This window comes from Eublepharis macularius, chromosome 14 (genome assembly GCF_028583425.1).
Source record: "Eublepharis macularius isolate TG4126 chromosome 14, MPM_Emac_v1.0, whole genome shotgun sequence".
Classification (NCBI taxonomy): domain Eukaryota; kingdom Metazoa; phylum Chordata; class Lepidosauria; order Squamata; family Eublepharidae; genus Eublepharis; species Eublepharis macularius.
In genome coordinates this window covers 15912855-15932470 of record NC_072803.1, presented here as the reverse complement: position 1 = coordinate 15932470, position 19616 = coordinate 15912855, and the positions used below count along the sequence as shown (strand labels likewise).

At 42.8% G+C, this 19616-nt stretch overlaps 1 protein-coding gene across 1 annotated transcript in view; it reads left to right on the top strand.

Annotated features, from left to right (window-relative positions):
• Positions 1-13005, top strand: part of FLI1 (Fli-1 proto-oncogene, ETS transcription factor) — a 103562-nt gene extending 90557 nt beyond the window's left edge. The window contains exons 6-9 of the mRNA XM_054998549.1: positions 6540-6605; positions 7880-7942; positions 9188-9235; positions 11307-13005. Coding sequence (XP_054854524.1) covers positions 6540-6605; positions 7880-7942; positions 9188-9235; positions 11307-11836 — 707 coding nt within the window. The 3' untranslated portion in view covers positions 11837-13005. The remainder of the gene's footprint in view (positions 1-6539; positions 6606-7879; positions 7943-9187; positions 9236-11306) is intronic.
• The last annotated feature ends 6611 nt before the right edge of the window (positions 13006-19616 follow it).

Genomic DNA, 19616 nt, shown 5'->3' with positions numbered 1-19616 from the left:
GCCCCAAAGGGCACCTAGTGGATAAAGCAATGTGGGCTATACACTATCCTAAAAAGCATGAGTAGTCCATTTCACTATTGAGACCCCCCGGTGACTACAGAGATTCGTTCCTCTGGAGGAATTGGCTGCTTTGGAGGGTGAACTCTATGGCATCACATCCTGGCTGAGCTTTCTCTCCTCCCCAAACTCTGCCCTCCCCAGGCTCTGCCCCCAAATCTCGGCATTTCCCAACCCGGAGTTGCTTGATAGATAGACAGCTAGTACATGGTGTAGCCCGTCAGCTCTTGAGTCACAGATGGATAGAGAAAGTAATCGCTGACTGATTACATTCTTAGATCACAGCCACCCATTTCAGATGGCAATTTTCCCAAGGTGACAGATTTTTTAAAGGGTGATAAACCAAGTGACATCATAGCCAGGAAGTACCAGCAACTTCTGAAACTGCATGGGATCAACAGTTTCTTCCTGCATGCAGCTGCGACCGCTCTCTGTGAAATCATCTGGAATGTCTGAGCGAGCCCTTGGCTTCCCACCAGAACTGCAATCTCCAGGATGCTTGGGAGGGAGAGTGAGTGGCTTTGGGGACCACCCCTCAGTGCCAACGCCAGTGCCATGATATCAGCTTGCAGTATTTTTCCCATCAGCCAAAGTGTTTCCCACCATAAAACCACTGGGAAAAAGTAATCGGATCTTACCTGTGAAGTCCTGTTTTCATGAGCTCCAGGGTGAAACAGTCTACCTATCCTTCAGTAAATTGCAGGCATAAGGGGATGGACTGGGGTTTGCAGCCTGAGCTGTGGGATCTTATCTCCTTTAATTTTCTCTTTTGGTGTTAAAGTTCAGTTATTACCACTGAAAATGTTTAAACACTGGGGGCTTCTCCTGCTTCTAGGGCCTGTCTGTTGGCTTCCCTTTTTGGCTTACTGCATGTGGCGCAAAGGAGACAGACACCACTAGGGTTGCCTGCTGCCCTAATTGCCTTCTACTGCTTCAGGTGGCGGCAGGAGAAAAACAATTAAAGGTGACATCGTCTGCATTGCTACATCATTTCCAGGGAAAATCCATAGGGTAGCTCTAGGAATCATCAAAAACTCTATGGTTTCGTTTTCTGTGATTCCTAGAGTTGCTCTGCATCACTCCTGGGTTTTCTCCAAAAGTGACATAGTGCAACAGCTATTGTCATGCCCCCCATATCCCCACCTCCAGCCCTCCAGCCCTTGAATACCGGTAAGGGATAGAGTTGACAGTTCTGACTTGGGAAATCCCTGGAGATTTAGGGGCAGTGCTTGTGAGGGGGGGGGGTATTTGGGGGAAGGTTTTCACCTACAGTCTATGGTATACCATAGTTTCCCTCTGAAGCTGCCATTTTTCCCAGGGGAAATTATCCCAGTATACTGTCAGTTGTAGCTATGGGAGAACTCCATGCCCTACCTGGAGGTTAGCAACTCTACTATGGGTGGTGGTGTCTGGAAGTTAGAAACTGTCCAACTCTTTAACTATTTAACCATTCATAAGTAAAACCAAATTCCTCTTTATCTACAGTCTTGCTTTATTACAGGTAAACAGGAGTTAAAATTAAGTATTGTCCTGAATTACTCCTGAGATCAACTTGTCATTGTTTTGCTGCCTTTCTCTGCCCATCACTGTGAAATTTGTAAGGTTAAGATGCCTGTTATTACAGGCAGAAACTGAAAATAGTGGTTAAGTGCATCATACTCTTGGCTAACCCCTTTGTAAAGTTTTTATATTTATTTATCTATTTGTTCCTTTGCTGTGTGTAGAGATCGGCATGAACTGGAAAAAAACGGAACCATGCAGTTTGTGGTTCTTCAAATTTCACGAACCACGAACTTTCACGAACCTGCCCCTGGTTCATGAACTGGCTCATTTGGTTCATGAAAATGGCACATCCAGGTCAGAAAATCATCACTTCCAGGCCAGCAGAAGGTCTGCAGGAAGTACATCCCCTGTTGCCTAGGAAACTGATTGATTGGCACCAGGCTGTCTGCAGTCACAATCCAAAAAACGAACCAAACAAACCAGCCTAAAGTTCGTGGCGGTTCGTCAGAAATGGGATCTGATGGACCGTGGGTTCGCGAACCATGAACTGGCCTGGTTCGTGCTTAATTTTGGTTCGTATTTCGATTCGTGCCCATCTCTAGCTGTGTGTTTATCTCACCCATCTGTTACGGTTCTCAGAGGCCTACGAAGGCTATGGACACAATAAAAAGCAATAATAAGAGCACCATAAAACAATAAAATGTAAAAGAAACCTCAAATCAACAGCCTACAATAAAGCAGCCAGTAAAATCTAAGCAGATGACAAAAACTTGCAAACTAGGCAGTTAATAAAAATTAAAAATATAAAGTCAATAGCATAAAAATCATTTTTAAAAACAGCTGGATCTAGCAATAAAATGCATCAGAATATTATCATTGGAAAGTGGAACCAAGGAAGCTTCTTGGAGAAGGGAATTCCAGAGCTGGACGCTACTGCCAACCCCCTCCCCGTTTGCTTTGTATTCACCAAACCTAACCATAGTTAAAGAAGCACATAACTTAGGGTAAAGGTGATCTTAAATGGCAAAATGGTTCATGTGGGTGAAGGTGGATCCCTCCTTTAGGGTTGTCCACTTGCTTGGGTTTTAGTCACAAAGTAATATTTGGTATGCAAAAGATCTGGGTCATTTCTACATGTCCTGACGTTGTGCAACACTCACGGAATGAGGACATCTTCCAGGCGCGATTTCTGACATCATCATGTCACAATCCCGTTTTCATGGTGCAATGACATCAGAAATCACGCCAGGAAGACGTCCTCATTCCGTGAGTGTTGTGCGATGTTAGGATGTGTGGAAATGACCCTGGTGTGGTATAGTAGTTTGAGTGTTAGGCTAGGATCTGGTTTGAATCCCAGGTATGAATCCCTACTTTGCCAAGGAATCTTGCTGGGTGGCCTTGGGCCAATCATTTTTTCTTAGCCTACCTCACAGGTTGTTGTGAGGATAAAATTGAAACGGGGGAGTGATGTATGCCACCCCTGAGCTCCTTGAAGGAAGAATAGAACTTTAAAAGTGATAAATAAATAACTACATTGTTCTGTTGCTGCTTTGTCACGTATGAAATATAATCTAATGCCTGGGCTGCATTTCCATTTTTGTATCTTCAAGAGATGGCTTGCCAGAATCCACAAACACATCATTGTTGGTATCACTTGCAAATATATCTTGTCTCATTGCAACAGGGATGCTCATTTTTCTTAAAAGGTCAAAGAGTTGAGTAGTTCAAAGATACTTGAAGGAAATGATCTCATGTTTTCTCTTTTCTATCTCTTCCTTTAACCGTTTTTCTTTGCTTTTTAAAACATTTTCCATGCCAGCATCTAACATATAGCTTTATGTTTAAAAAAACACCTCAGTAGCCTTTTCCAACACCACTTGGAATATACAAGTGCATGTAGGATTTCCCACCACAAGATTTTTGCACTTCTTTCATAACTCTTCATTACTCCCAAACAGAATAGAATCTTCTGCCTTGAATTCGTTCGGGGATTCAAGTCACTCTTTCCCTGTATGATATTTTTTGAAAAGGACTAACTTTAAACTGATGCTGCCCTTAGGGGTATCTTTATTGCTCATGGGACAATACTGATTTTAAAATTGATTTATTTAAAAAAAATCTTGTTTCTTCTTAAGTCAGACTATGGCTTGTCCTGTCATTCTTTTCAATATAAGATTCTGTCCCTGTGTACCATCTAAATTTGTTTGTGTTATTTATAGTCCAACTTTCTCACTGAGACTCAAGGCAGAGTACATAGTGTAAAGCAATATGATCTACAGCTGGAACATTCAGTAAATAATACAATAGGGTTAGGTTTCAGGTGATGTTGATTTAGAGCTGTTATTCTGAAGAAAGATTTTCTTCTTTATATACAATCCCAATCACATTTCCCCCGATCTGCCTTAATGGTGATCAGGTCAGCTTACATGGGTCTCCCCCTCTTCTTTATGCTGTTACAACAACCCTATGAGGTAAGTTAGGCTGAGAGAGACTGAGTGGCTTGAGGTCACCCAGTATGCTTCAAAACTGAGGAATTAATTGTCTTCTTCTATCCATAAAATGCAAAATACAGGATCTTGTGGTCTCAATTTGCCTCCAGGCTTTTCAGAGAAGGGAGAAGGGGGTCTAATCATTCAACCACCTTCCATTTCTTCTGTCCAAGGAAGATCCCCTCCTCTGGTGTTTGCATTTTTTTAAAGGACATTAGTTCTCCATTTCCTGTAACTTCCATACCACACTCAGAGAAGGAATAAATCAGTTGATCCTGGGAATCATATTGGAAGATATCAAAAGTCATCAGGTTCACAGAGTAGCACCTTAAAGCCCAACTAGATTTCCAGGGTATGAACTTTCGAGAGTCAAAACTCCCTTGGTCAGATTCAAAGCATGGAAAATGTAGGAATTTTTATAATCCAGGTGCAGGGTGGGAGGGGCATTTACAAATTTGAGTGTAAGGAGGCTAACTATAATACATGTTGTAATCAGCTTGATAAAGCATGGGTGTGAAGTGTAGAACATTAGCATCTGTGGTGCAAGAAAAATCCAGTATCCCAATTCAACCCCAGGGTGTCCATTATTCCAAATTTGCAAATAAGCTCAATTTCAGCAGTCTCACATTGTAATTTACAACATGTTACTTTCCTGCAAATATGCTAATACAGGCCATGAGTTATGGGTCTGTTTTAAACATTGGCTTCTGTGCTTAAGCATATTACTGGTGATAGAGGGATCCAGCCTTGCATGCTAACAAGAAATCAAAATCTGTTTTTCCAGATCTTCATCTTACAGAACTCTTAAAAGACCGAATCATGTGGTTTGTGCTTCCCCCCCTTGGACTTGTGTCCTGAGACCAACCTGCCCTACATATGAAATTGCTTTTTACTGTCTTCCTTTTCTGCTTGAGTGTCCCACATGGAAGTTGTAGCTTCCACTCTCGCCTGGTCTCACAAAGTCACTTTCCAAGGTTACTGCTGCAATATAAATTAAGTCCTTAGACCACTCTGTGGAACAAAACCATGCGTGACATTGATCTCACTTTGAATATTATAAACCAACTGAATGCATCTGTACTATCAAAGTGGGATGAAAGTCTCTTAGGATGAACTTGGTCTCCTGTGCATGCATGGAATTGTAATCTTGCAGGAAACGAGCAGCCCCTCTGGTCCAAAGACTGATATTACATATCAACAGATGCTTGTCCAATCTTCTCTTTAAAACCTCAAAGAAGGAGATTGTTTGATGTCTTCAGACAGTTTATTCCATATGTAAACTGTTCCTGGTGCGTCAAGGTACAAGCAGTAAAACATAAGCATGGGTAAGAAAGAGACAAGGAGAAAAAGATAAATGAAACAAAATACTTAAGTGGGAAGAGTTGCTATGTTATTCTGTTGCAGTCTTCTGACATCTTAAAAGACCAACATGTTTTTCGTCTACCAGAAACTTTTATGGACTAGAGTCCATTTTGGCCACATGTATGAGATGGGTCCCCTCTTGGCAAACTGTCTGTTTGACACTGAGTTTGACACTGAGAGATCTCTGTCTTTTGGTGCTACACCTCTGAAGATGCCAGTCACAGCTGCTGGCGGAATGTCAGGAACTACAATGCCAAGACCACGGCAATACAGCCCGGAAAATCCACAACAACCATCGTTCTCCAGCCGTAAAAACCTTGGACAATATGTCTGTTTGTTTGTCTGTCTGTCTACCTACCTATTGCTATTAAGAAAAAAAGTTGTTAACAGCAAGGTCAAATAACCATGAAATGATCTACAAGAAGAGAGAAGCAATTATGTAAAATTCAAATATAATCAAGACGTATAAAGAAACCATTTGCAATAGTAACTGGTGATAGTGCAGTTTCCCTAGTTTTGCTAAAGTAACACTTGTAAATCCTTCTTGAGTTCATGAAAAATAACATCAAGTTTCCTGATAAATTCTCAATGAGCATTTCCATATTGGAGCCTCCCTTTACAGTTGTTTTGTTGGAGAACAGTAATTGTCTTGCTTTCGGAATGCTGTGGGGGGTTTTATATTAAAAAGCTAAAGTGGTTTGGCACAGATATAAAGATGTTTTAAAGATATTTTTAACAAATCACCTGCCTGCTGATATTCAGAAAGGTGCCATTGAAAAAACAGCCTCTCTGGTATAGTTCCTGTTGAAAATTTGCAAAGGAAGCTCTTTGTTTGTTTGTGCTTAAAGTTACATTCTCCCACTTCATCACTCTATGAATGCCTTGGTGTTGCAAGCAACTTGAGTTATTTCACTTTAGCCTCCTGACTTTGAAGGTATATGGAAGCTCCCAAGCAATAGCTGATGTTGTCCACCTCTGATACTAGACAAAAAGTGTTTGCTGCAATATATTGTCCTAAAATATAAACCAGTGTTTTCAAAGCATGTACATAATCCAGTGTCTTGCCTTTTTGCTTCACACATTCAGTGACAACCTATGCCCTTCTCTCTTATTGTTTTCTTTTACTAGATGCCTCTTATGATGCTGTCAGAAGATCAGGATGGGGCAATAACATGAATTCCAGCCACAACAAAAGTAAGTCAGTGTGGTACCCCTTTCCCCTAGACTGGCCAGCATATAAGTTTTAACAAGAGCCAGGAAAGCAAAGGGACATTCGCTCCATCCACTGATTCACTCCCACGTTAGCCAAGATGCAGGCAAAGGGCTCTTTAACCCCCTCTGTCTCAGCATGAACAGCAATAGAGGCTTTGGCAAGTGTCTTCCTTGAGGCACTTCGCTTGTTTTATCTTGGCTGACTCATTGGTGCAGTCAGCCCAGATGCACAAGGAGAGAACTCTTACAAAGCCTTTGTTTGCCTCGGGGAAGAGAGGGCTGAGATCTTTAACTGTAAATCAGCATTGGAAAAATTAGCAAGCTGGTTCAATAGAATCTGTGTATTATCAAGAAGGCTGGTTCCCCCAGCCTAACACAGTTTGTTCTTTCCAAAGAACTGTATCTGCAGAGCTTGCTTTAAAAGGGTGTCTCCACCAGGCACTGGAGCAAGATTCGAGCTCAGAAGCACCTTAAAGACCAACAAGATTTCCAGGATATAAGCTTTTGAGAGTCAGTAGAAATGAAGACCCCTGAGTGCTTACATCACAGTCAGAAGGTGGGAAGGGATTGCAAAGAAGGGAGTCAGGATGCATTTTGCATTGTCCTTTTCCATCCTGACTCCCTTTCCTTGCAACACCTCTGCCACCTTTTTACTGGTATATAAAGGCTCAGGGATCTTCATCCCTACTTGTATCTGATGAAGAGACCTTTGCCCTTGCCATGAATCTTGCTCTTCTACCCACCCGAAACTCTTCCCACCAGTCACAGTGCAGCCCCTAAGGAGACTACTTGAGTAACAGGGTTTAGGAGAGGACAACCACCCACTTTGGCTGATGCTGGGGAGGAGAGAGGAGCAGCTAGAGCTGTTTTAAGAAGAGGCAGCCTGGAAGAGAGGACCCGTCACTGATGACAGTTGATATTTGTCGCTGAGACCATCTGAGTGGAGATGGAGTGAGGAATCCTGCCAGCGATGCTCCCCCAAGCTCTCCAGCAGTGCTGCAAAAATTAAGAGCAGCTTATAATTTTTTTTAAAAAATGTGTTTTCTTGCTTTTAACTTTTTTATAGCATTGTGACCCCCCCCCCCAACCCCGTTCCCCCTGGGAGCTGATATGGTCTGGAAGGCTGCAGTTAACTGCCCCGATGAGGAAATATGAATTCTTCTGTTAAGTCTCCATTTCGAGTGTGTTTTTTACACTTTCTTCCTTTGGTGCCTACTGCTGACTTAAAGCACCTCCCTTTTCTCTGTTATTTTTAGGTCCACCGTTGGGAGGGACACAAAATGTGAGCAAAAATTCAGACCAGCAGCGGCCCCAGCCAGGTAAGAAGAGTGCTGAATGGCAGTGGCTGCACTGGAAACAGATGGGTGTGCCTGTATCCTGCTGTGGTTACTAGCTAAGTAGGAACCAGATTCAACCTCAGTTGGTCTGCCCAGAGTGGAAGGAAGAAAGCTAGGACCCAGGGGAGCCTGAGCTGCCTATTGAAAGCAAGCATTGTCTACAAAGGTTTCTGACAATGGCTTTTAAGTAATGACATGGTGGACAGTAGCTGCTAGTTTTGAAAGGGCCAGGCTAAAGCCACTTCTGCTTTCTCTGGCTAAGGTCTTAGGCATGAGAAGGATGGGTAACCTTCATGCCCTGCACCCACTGTACTTAAGATTCAGCTTTTGAATGGTGGTTTTAAGAAATTGGGTATTTTAAGAAGTGTTAGTCTGTATACAAGAGGGGGCTTATGAAACTGAGGATTGTGTAGGGGAGATGTTGGGGGGTAAGGGCAGAGTGAACCTGGAGGGTGGCGGCAGTGATGATGTTGAAGTAGGACAGAGCAGATACAGGAAGGGGGAATCCCTTTTCCCCTGCCTTAGGTGCTGCCCTTTCCAAAGATTCTGTCCTGTCTCTTCCCCCCCGCCCCGCTTCCGCTTTCTAAAGATCCTGGAGAGTGGGGCTCCATGTGGCCCAGCACTAGCCAGGTCTGGTGGGCTCCCTGCACCCCGGTACCGTTCTCCCTTCTCTGCCTTTCTCTGCCCATCAGCCTCCTCCATGTGTCCCAGAATGGCATCAGATGGGAGAGCAGAGTAGGCCCTGCCGTTCTGGGTGCTTTCCCTACCCCAGCTGTGTTCACTTCCGGCCAGGCCGGCAAGAGTGTACCGACACCACCAGGGCCTCACTGGGCTGCTCAGGTGCATGCTTTAAGTGCAAGCAGGTAAGTGGTACCTGCACACACAGCATGCTGTTGTTTTGGGGGAGTGGTTAAGCCCCCCAGTACATCTTTGTAAATTGTTGGATTTTTCTGCAACCCTGGGGGGTTCCCCAAGGTTGCAGAAGCCTGTGTGGTGTTCTGAAGTGGCCCAGATCCTTGGATATAAGCATCCTCATTAGATTTAGATATACAATTGGAGCCTGTTCTTCAAACTAGCATGAGATAGAAACTTTTCAGATATTTGATGCAGGTGGCATAAGGAACATCCCATCGGAGGTTAAAAATTATGATTGCAGTAACCTATTTCTTCTGCCAGAAGTATTAATAATGTCTCATTTTCATTTCCTTTTGGCCCTTCTTACCATAGATCCTTACCAGATTTTAGGACCAACCAGCAGCCGTTTAGCTAACCCAGGTGAGTTGACATGGGTCAGCAGGTTACCAACCTGTGGGGTAACTTTGTGTTCCAGATGAGTGAATGCTCCATATGGAGTTTCTTTTTGTATTGGTTTATATCTTTGCCAATGATTTTGGTTTTCTCTTTAATGCATATGATATGCGTAATGCTGAATGCACAAACAACATTAAAATATTTACATTTTGTGAGGAAAAATTGGTTGCAAAGAAACACAAATATGGAAATAAAGATGCGTAAATTCAAATTACACAATGGAGAAATGACAAGTAATCACTCAGTACAAGTAATCAGTAATTACAAGTAATCAGTTTGGTGTAGGGTTTAAAAGTGTGGAACATTAATCTGGAGATCCGGGTTTGATTCCCCACTCCTCCACTTGAAGCCAGCTGGGTGACCTTGAGTCAGTCACAGCTTCTCAGAGCTCTCTCAGCCCCACCCACCTCACAGGGTGATTGTTGAGGGGATAATAATGGCATACTTGGTAAACTGCTCTGAGTGGGCATTAAGTTGTCCTGAAGGGCAGTATATAAATCGAACGTTGTTGTCGTTGTTGTCGTTGTTGTTGTTAGGGCTCAAACAGATGATTCATCTTTGTCTTTAAAAATGCCAACTGCACGCTTATGAAGTCTCAGTTTGCCTTGGACACACGTGGGGGAAAAAACAAGTTTTAACCCTCTAGCTTCTGTTTGGATTCAACGCTGTAATCAGAATTGCCCCTCCCATTCAGCTGTTAGCCTTTTAAAGGTGGAAAAGGTGTGTCCTTTAAAAAATAACATCTTTTTTCTCTTTGAAATGTGAATCAGTAAGTGAGGAGCCTGGTTTTGATTAGTGCGTCTCCCTTTTTTCTTCCCTTCATGACTCTCTGACGCAGTCCAAATCTATAGTTTCCGTTTTATACCCAGATGGAGATATGCAATCCTCATCACATCTCTTTGAGCGGTTAGATCAGCACTTCATGATTCTTTAACTGTTCGGGGTTATCGCTGTGTGTTCCTTCAATGAAATAAAAATATGATAAATCATATGTTGTGTTCTAAATGTAGAATATTGTACAGGGGGCACACCTGTTAGGTAAAAGCTACATGAACCCAGCAGACCAAGACATGCTTTTAGTCTAAAAATTTGCATTCCATCTCATCCGCTGTATATGTATAGTGCTTTTGGGGTGTTCAAAGTCCTTCACATACAGTCTCTTGTTGTAATACTTATAGTAACCATGTAGGACAATTTTACTATCCCTGTAACCGCAGACGGGTCCTCTGGGGCTAAGAACCAAACTGAATGAACTCTGGGGATTCCGTATCTAGAACCATCAGCAATTTTTTAATTCTTAGGATGAGGGAGACTGATCCAGCCTGGAAGCACAGCACGGGGAGTTATGCTTTGCCCCCAAATGCCATGTTCCTTCTTTTTAAAAAATTTCATTTCTAAAAAAAATTTACATTCACAGTGAGTCAAGCTGAATATAAAACAGACAGACTGACACACACACACACACACCCCAGACTGTTATCATTGTGAAACAAAATCGCTGTAATTTTAAAAATGGTTTTTGCTGCTATGGATTTTTAAGTGATTATCAATGTTCTTATGTTGTTTGATTGATCCATGCTTTATAGTTGCTACTTGCTATTACATGTTTTTATAGTTGCTATTACATGTTTTTTTGCTGCTTTGGCATTCAAGTAGTATTTTTATTAATGCAATTGGAAGCTGCCCAGTGAGCCAGTACATTGACTGTTGTGGTGTGCAGGGCTTTTTTTCTGGGAAAAGTGGTGGTGGAACTCAGTGGGTTGCCCTCGGAGAAAATGGTCACATGGCTGGTGGCCCCGCCCCCTGATCTCCAGACAGAGGGGAGTTGAGATTGCTCTCCAGCGTGGAGGGCAATCTAAACTCCCCTCTGTCTGGAGATCAGGGGCCGTGGCCACCAGCCATGTGACCATTTTCAAGAGGTTCTGGAACTCCATTCCACCAAACTGAAAAAAAGCCCTGGTGGTGTGTAAATAAGCCGATTTGTGAAGGAAAACAGCACAGAATGTCATTGCCTTTTCTCTGTGTCCTCTTGCAGGGAGCGGACAGATCCAGCTATGGCAGTTTCTGCTTGAGTTACTGTCGGACAGCTCCAATGCCAGCTGCATCACATGGGAAGGAACTAATGGGGAATTTAAGATGACGGACCCTGACGAGGTGGCCAGGCGTTGGGGGGAACGCAAGAGCAAACCCAACATGAATTATGACAAGCTGAGCCGAGCCCTCCGATACTACTACGACAAGAACATCATGACCAAAGTACATGGCAAGAGGTATGCCTATAAATTTGACTTTCATGGCATTGCTCAAGCACTTCAGCCTCACCCGACTGAGTCGTCAATGTACAAATATCCCTCGGATCTGTCCTACATGCCTTCGTATCACGCACACCAGCAGAAAGTGAACTTTGTGCCTCCACATCCTTCTTCTATGCCCGTCACTTCTTCCAGTTTCTTTGGAGCCGCATCACCATATTGGACTTCCCCCACAGGGAGCATCTACCCAAATCCCAACGTACCACGTCATCCAAACTCCCATATGCCATCACATTTGGGCAGCTACTATTAGATGCTTTTTCACCTTCCGTGGCCTTTCTCAGTCCAATTGGTTGTTCTCTTCCCTTCTTGGATATCTATGGACTTTTTGGTGGACTTTCGTCTTTTTGTTGGGGAGAAAGCTGAAAAACTGGATATTATTGTTATTATTTTTATTATTATTATTATTATTATTGGAGTAAACCTTTTTTATTTTTGTAACTGCTTCTTCAATCCTGAATGGGCAGGTGGATTTTCTGATGGGCCAGTACTATAAATATATATATATTATTTTTTGGTTCCAAGCCGTATATCCTCTATTGGACTAAGTCAAATGCTTTACAGATCTGTTTGGGTTATCCTCACGATCTTAACAAACGATGGAAAGCATTATCAAAGTCAAGAAAAAAAGAAGACCTGCGGGCCCTAGAAGATTTGTGCTTGTTTGCTCCAGACAAATGACAAGTTTTTTCTGGTTTGGGGGAAGCGGAAAGAAGATTCAAATATTGTCTGAGGAGGACCTGGTTTGGAGAATCCAACTGGAATCTAAGCTTTAAAGCTGACGAAGGCTCGTCTTTTCACCCAACTGGAAAAAAGAAATACATATATATATATATATATATATATTCATATAAATAAATATGTATATATTAAGGCTATCAAGGGCATTGAAGGGACCTGTCTAGAGTGTGCATTGTGTTTGTGTGTGTGTGTGTTTTTAAAAAAACTCCAGAAACATCCAAGACCCGGGGGCGGGGTCACAATGCATCGAGGGCAGATTTTCTTATGAATGCAAAATGGGACTAATATGAATGACAGCTGCTTCCAGCGCTTTGCTTACAGTGCTGGGAGTTGCAAAAAAACCCACAACCGATTCACGAACGCTGTGCGTTTGTCAGACAGCCACTCAGAGGGTCAACCGAACCAGAAGGCAACTTACTGTATAAATTATGCAGATTTATGTTTTTACCTATATCTCACAGTGTTAAGAAAAAGATAAAAATAAAACGAGTTGACCTCGGTCACAAATACAAGTTGTTTGGGTTTTGTTTTGTTTTTTACTATCAGATACGTTGTTGGTTTTTTAAATGTAATTTGTACATCTTTTCTATCTGTACATTTGGGTTTCAGCTTTGTAATTTTTTTGCTAAAAAAATAAAGTTTTAAAAAAGGAAAATGTATGTAATGTCTCCGTTGGTGGAAAAATAAAATGCCTTGATTCTAAAAATAACTATGCATCTGTTCTAAAGTGAAATATATATATATATATATATTACAAATGTGTAACTTTCATGGTTTCCCCAAGAAGAAACCTGGGAAATGTATATTGATGAGGCTGCGGAGGGTTCTTCATTAGAATCTCTTGCTCCACTCACAGAACTGCAGAACCGAGGAAGAGGGACTTATTACTAAAACCATTTAAAGTTTAAATCACAGATATGCCCTAAAACTTTCTAGGTGAGTACAGTGTAATCCAAAGCAGAGTTACACCCTTCTAAGCCCAATGCTTCAGACTGTATTACAAAACACATCTTTGTTCCTCTTTTAGTTGACTCCTGATTCATTCGTGGGGGGAAAAGTCAACCCTAATTATGACTACCTGGAGCTGAATCCCCATAAAAAAGGGACCTGTATTCTCTTTCTGCAGTAGGGTACAAGCTTTCGTGAGCTGTGACTCACAAAAGTTCATATCCTACCACAAATTTTGTTAGTCTTACAGGTGCTACTGGACTCTTGCTCTTTTCTACTGCTACAGACAGACTAACGTGGCTACCTATCTTGATCTATCTCTTTCTGCAGGCACTAAAACTCTACAGTGAACTGGATCCAAAAGTGTCCTCCTGCTCATGGAAGGAACCATTACTCTCAAAGAATTTTTTTCATAACTGGAAGTGCATCTTTAGACACAATCCTAGTGTTTTGTTTGTTTATTATTATTACGGTCCTTAGACCAAACATAATCCTAGTGTTTGGAATCCAACTCAACGACTCTGAGGTTCATGCCACCGATTTGATAGAAAAATGAACAATTAGCAAGCTGCAATTTCCTTAAAATGGAAACTTCTTTCCAGCCGTTCTGGTGGGAGTCCAGATGTGCAGTTCTTGTCAAACATTTATTCCAAAACACTAGGGTAAAACCACAAATGTTTGTCATCAGAAAAAAAGCCTCTATAGTTTGCAGACTAGTGTTCTCTTAACTCATTTAAATTAATTAGTGATTGGTTTAATTCAGTCACCAGTTCCAGATGTTTGGCAGGGAATATATGGAAAACCACCTATCCATCAAGACTGAACACCCCTTAAAATCTGCAGCCACAGGAGATGTATTCAGCATGTACGGTAGGGCATGTTCTTAGAGCAACCATATCCCTATGCAGATAACTTATCCACAATATCACTAACCACATGGGGTGGTAGAGCAGGTGTGGTCACTCTGGCCTTGCCCCCTGCCTCCACATGATCACTGAGCAATCTGTGTGGGGTGAACATGCAGGGAAAGTGCCCACACTGGTCAGAAGCATTCCAAAACCAGCATTGTTGATTGCTGTGAAGAGGGGTATCTGTGGGCCCTTCTTTTGTGCATTCACCCCATGTAGACCACTCAGCAATCAATGGAAGCAGAGGGTGGGACCACTAGGTTCACATGAATAAGTTTTAGGTGGGTGACTGCGTTGATCTGCTGTAGAACAGCAGGATTTGAACCAGTGGTATCCTTGGAGACCAACTAGATTTTCAGGGTATGAGCTTTTGAGAATCAGAGGTCCTTTCTTCAGGCACGTTTTCTGAAGAAGGGAGCTTTAACTCTTGAAAGCTTATACCCTGAAAATCTTGTTGGTTTCTAAGGTGCTGTTGGAATCAAATCCTACTATTCCACATGAATAAGGTCCTTAGAATAGGTCAGAGAATTCCCTATGATACAGAGATGTTCTATGGCAGATCTGTGTGGATTCTTTGGCAGAAAAGTAATTAACAAAAGTTGCCTAAAACTTGAAATGTGATAATCCCCCAAACCCAATCCTGGAAGAGAGATTATCATGATCTTCCTAAAGTCAATTTGGCCCTAAGACTTGAACAGCACTGCCCAGTCTACTGCAGGCACAAGTGGTGAGTAGACATGGGCACGAACAGCATTACAAAGAGAAAAAAACCACGAACAGCCCAATCTGCTGTTTGCGAGCACGCTGTTCGTGAGGCCCCATCCTAAATGAACAGGTGGTCGTTAAAAGCCTTGTTCGTTCCCTTCAGCAGCCCTTCGGCAAGCCAGGCAGTCTGGCGCCTGCTGCAATCAATCCCCTTGGCAACCGGAGGCAGGGACTGAACTCTGAACTCCTTCTGGCTTTCCTTCTGGCTTTAACCCTTCAAAGTACTTCCAGCAGACAGTCCCGTTTTTGCCACTGTGAAGAGAAAATGACAGCCAATGGGGAGACCCGTGGATCATGCCTTTCCTGGGGTGCAATCTCTCTGAAACTTGGGGGGGGGGGTGTTCAGAGGACAGTGAGGACAATATCCCCTGCAAATTTGGTGGGTATTGGACATTGGGAAGGTCAGTTTGTGGGATGTTTAAAGGGCCCTGCTCCTTGCATGTGGCAGGAAAGGGCCCTTTAAACTATCAGCTGGCAGGCAGCAGGGGGGAATTATATATATTTATTTTTCTTACTTACCAGTATTCCCAAAAGCACTACATTAGCTTGATTTCTTCATCCTTGCCTATTAAATAAAGGTATCAGTGCTCCTTTTAAAAGTTACAAGAAGTTTATAAATAGTCATAACTGGTGGTCATTGTTTTGAAGGCTTATATAGATAGACCACTCACCACTAGACATGGGCATGAACCCGAACACCCTGTTTGTCGTTCGGTGCCATCCACAAACAATATATAATTTTGCAAGTACTCTTTGGGGGCTTTTTTAAAAAGTTGTGTTAAAGTGTAGACTTGCATGATGATGGAGGATGTTAAATGTTATAAAATAAATGGTTCTTTCCTTGTTTAAGGATTCCTTTCAGTGGTGTTTCTTCACTGTTTATGCAGATGAACCCTCTTGCTTTCATTAGATAAGGATTTCCCTGGCAAAGCACTTACATGATGCAAGTTTTTATACATTTGCAGCCATGCATGAGTATCTTTTTTTTTATTGTGAGACATTTTTATTTTATTAGTAACATTAAAAGCCCAGTAAAAAGGGGAAAGAAATAAGAGGAAAAAGTAAAGAAAAAAGAATACAAAAAAAGAAAGACAGAGGTTAAAAATAACAGAACAATAATACATGTTTCATTTCCCATTTTCTTTATAACACCTATCATATTTTAACAAACATTATACTTTTAGGGTTCATTTTGAGGGGAAATGTGCAGGAACGCAGTTCCGGCAGTTCCCCAAAGGGGTCACATGTCAGATGGCCCTGCCCACCTGACTCGGCCATTTTGAACCGATTTCGGCCTGGATTGGGGCTGAAACGGCCTGGATTGGGCCTCTGAAGGGTGGTGGATCACTCTCCTGCTCAGCAGCAGCCCGATCCTGACCAGTTTGGGCCCCTTTTTGGCCATTTTCAGCCCCCTTTTGCCATTTTAGGCCCAATTTCGGCCCTGAACGGCCAGGATTGGGTCCAAAACAGACAAGATAGGTGATTTCAGGGAGTGTGGCATATGTAAATCAGTTATGCTAATGACAAACTTCCGGTGACAGCAAGGAGGTGTGGCATATGCTAATGAGTTATGCTAATGAGTTCCTCCAGCTCTTTTTCTACAAAATGACCCCTGCTTTTAGTTTTTATATCTCCAAAATTTACCTTTTCCAATACTACCCCCCATCTATTTATTTTTCCCAAATTTATCTTCTTCAAAATCAAAGCCACAAATCATCAGTTCATTTTTCCTTGTCTCACACAGAAAGTCAATAAAGGGTTTCCAGTTAACTATCCAAATAGACAATGTACTTTTCCATTTTTGTGCATAAAAAAGCCTAGCCGCCGAGGTTATATAGAGAAATAAAATACCATGTTAATTTTCTAACTGTTTATCCATTAATCCCAACAAAAAGGCTTCTGGTTTAAATTGCATATTGATCTTCAACTTTTTTTGAATTATCATACGAATTTGTGACCAAAATTTTTTCGCTTAGGGCAAGTCCACCAAAGATAATAAAACGTCCCTTCATGTTGCTCACATTTCCAACATTTGTTTGACATACCTTTATTCATTTTTGCTAATTTGTTAGGAGACATATACCACTGATAAATCATTTTATAGAAATTGTGGAACTCAAGGTAAATTTTAGCCCTTTACCCACATATTTTCCCTCTGGTTAATCGGTGTATTATACCCAATTTTTTTAGCCCATTTTACCATACAATCTTTCACATGAGTATCTTTTGAGTGATGCAGCTTTCGAGCCCTTGGCTTAGGATCCTCACCACATCTAGGAAAGAAGCAGGGCTCATTTCGAGGGGGAACGTGCCAGAAGTTCCGGCAGTTCCCCAAAGAGGTAATATGTCAGGGGGCCCCGCCCACCTCACTCTCAGCCATTTTGTGCCCCTTTCGGCCTGGATTGGGGCCAAAACAGCCCAGATTGGTCCTCTGACAGGTGGTGGATCATTCTCCTGCTCAGCAGCAGCCCGGTCCTGACCATTTTGGGCCCCTTTCTGGCCATTTTCAGCCCCCTTTTGCCATTTTGGGCCCAATTTCAGCCCTGAATGGCCAGGATTGGGTCCAAAGCAGCCAGGATAGGTGATGTCAGAGGGTGTGGCATAAGCAAATCAGTTATGCTAATGACATGTTTCTGGTGATGTCAAGGGGCATGGCATATGCTAATGAGTTATGCTAATGAGTTATACTAATAAGTTCCTACAGCTCTTTTTCTACGAAATGACCCCTGGAAAGAAGATTGCGTGTTACGTCCCCTTTCCACCAGCTGAAAGATAACAGGGAACCATACACAGAAAATTAATCCAGTGACCAATTAAGTTAGTATCAGTCAGCTGTGCGCAAGCGGAGGGCAAGCTGCTTTTAAGATAAAGTGCACCTGAGGCTTCCTTGTTGCTTTAAGAAAGGAAGAGATATTCTTCATTGATAAAGAAACCCATACTGTGACAGGAAATGTGAGATAAGTATTCTAACTAGCTATCTATCTAGGAGAGACAGAGAGCCCATATTGTCCTCTTGGAGATGGAAGCGGGAAGGAGCATCTGGAAGGAAGGAAAGCCCTAAGATGAGCAATCCAGGTGAACTAGATGTTACATCTTCCATGGGTCCACCATAGGGGGCTTGCAGACACAATGGGGCTTGCACTTCCTGGTGGGAACTCCTTTTAAAATTGGTGTGTGGTTCTTATTCAGCCTGAGCTGGCAGCAAGGGGAGAGGAGGCACTCCAACCTCCCTGTGCTGTTTTCCCGAGCTAAAATGGGGGAGGGGGCTTATTTGCCTTGTTGCTGGGTCTCCAGATAAACTAATGTGGAACCCCTCCAACAGAGCAAATAACGCCACCCCTGCAACTTGGGCTTGGGAAAACAGTGTAGGGGGAGGCAGGAGACCTTCACCCCCCCATCTGCAGTCCAGGGCTGAATTGGCCCCCTGTGGCAATTTTAAAAATAGGTCCCCCCTGGGAACTCCAAGCACCAATTTGTCTGTGAGCATCTGTGGCAGACCTGTGGAAGCCGGAACATCTAGTTTGGCACTAAGTAACAAAGGGGTAACAGCAGACAGAACAGACAAGAGGAAAGCAGACAGAAGGATTTGACCAGTCACCTTACTAGTTCTACTCCCACCCCTACAGATATGCTTTTGCAAAAAGACATTGCATCATCCTTCACTTCCAGCAGTTTAAAGACTAACACACTTAAGGTCAAGCTAGAAGTGTAGGAGACCCAACTCGGGTTCCCTGCAGCAACACAGCAGTGTTGGGGAATGGCTGTTAAAAACTCAAGGAGTGCCCAAAGGCCACAGAATGCCTCTGCGGGGAGAGAAGGGGCTCCTCCATCCTCACTCCAAGCCATTTCCCCATGTCACAACAGCACAAGGGGAGTCCCCCCTGTTTTTACTGTTCCGTGTGCACAGAATACTCCACGTGGAACAGAAAAAACAAGAAAAAAACCTCGCTCCTGTGCTAGTTCCCCACCAGGAACTCGAAACCTCATTGAGTCTGTACCTCCGGCTTAACCCTTAGGGTCTCATTGCATGAGATGTATAATTCGAGTTAGGTCTGGGGTTTCCGTGACCTGCCTTACATGTGGGACTGCAGTGCAGACTCACCTTAAAAAATGCTGTGGGGCCCTGCTCCACTGCCCTCATAGTGAGAAAGCACGATATACGGTTACATATTGGTTCTCTCCGCATCAGTTTTCCCCTTGAAACTGCAGTCCCTGAAGGCGTGTTCTATAAAACAGAGGAAAAAATGGGGGTGGGGGAAGCATCACAGAACTGCCCTGATAAATAAATCGTATGTTGGCCACAGAAACCTAATTAAAGGATTCCATGTTTGGGCCATTAGCAGATTCTATCATTTAGCAGTGAAAGCATGATTATGGTGGTTATGAGCTGGTTCTGCTGGCTGGTGTGCAGGAAAGAAAATAACAAAGTATATACTTGTTTATATTTAGAAAGGAAATAAGAGTTCTTTATTATAGAAACTCCATACTCTGATACGAAAGGAGGAGAGACAGATCCTAACTACCTATCTAGTCTAAGGATGGACATGGATCTTGGACAAGTCCTGCATCCATGTTTCCAAGATGGAGGGAGGTGAAGGAGAGAGATGTTGCCTGGAACAATGCCAGGAAGAGAAGAGGTGAGAGGGAGGAAGTCAGGAGGAGGAAATCCTG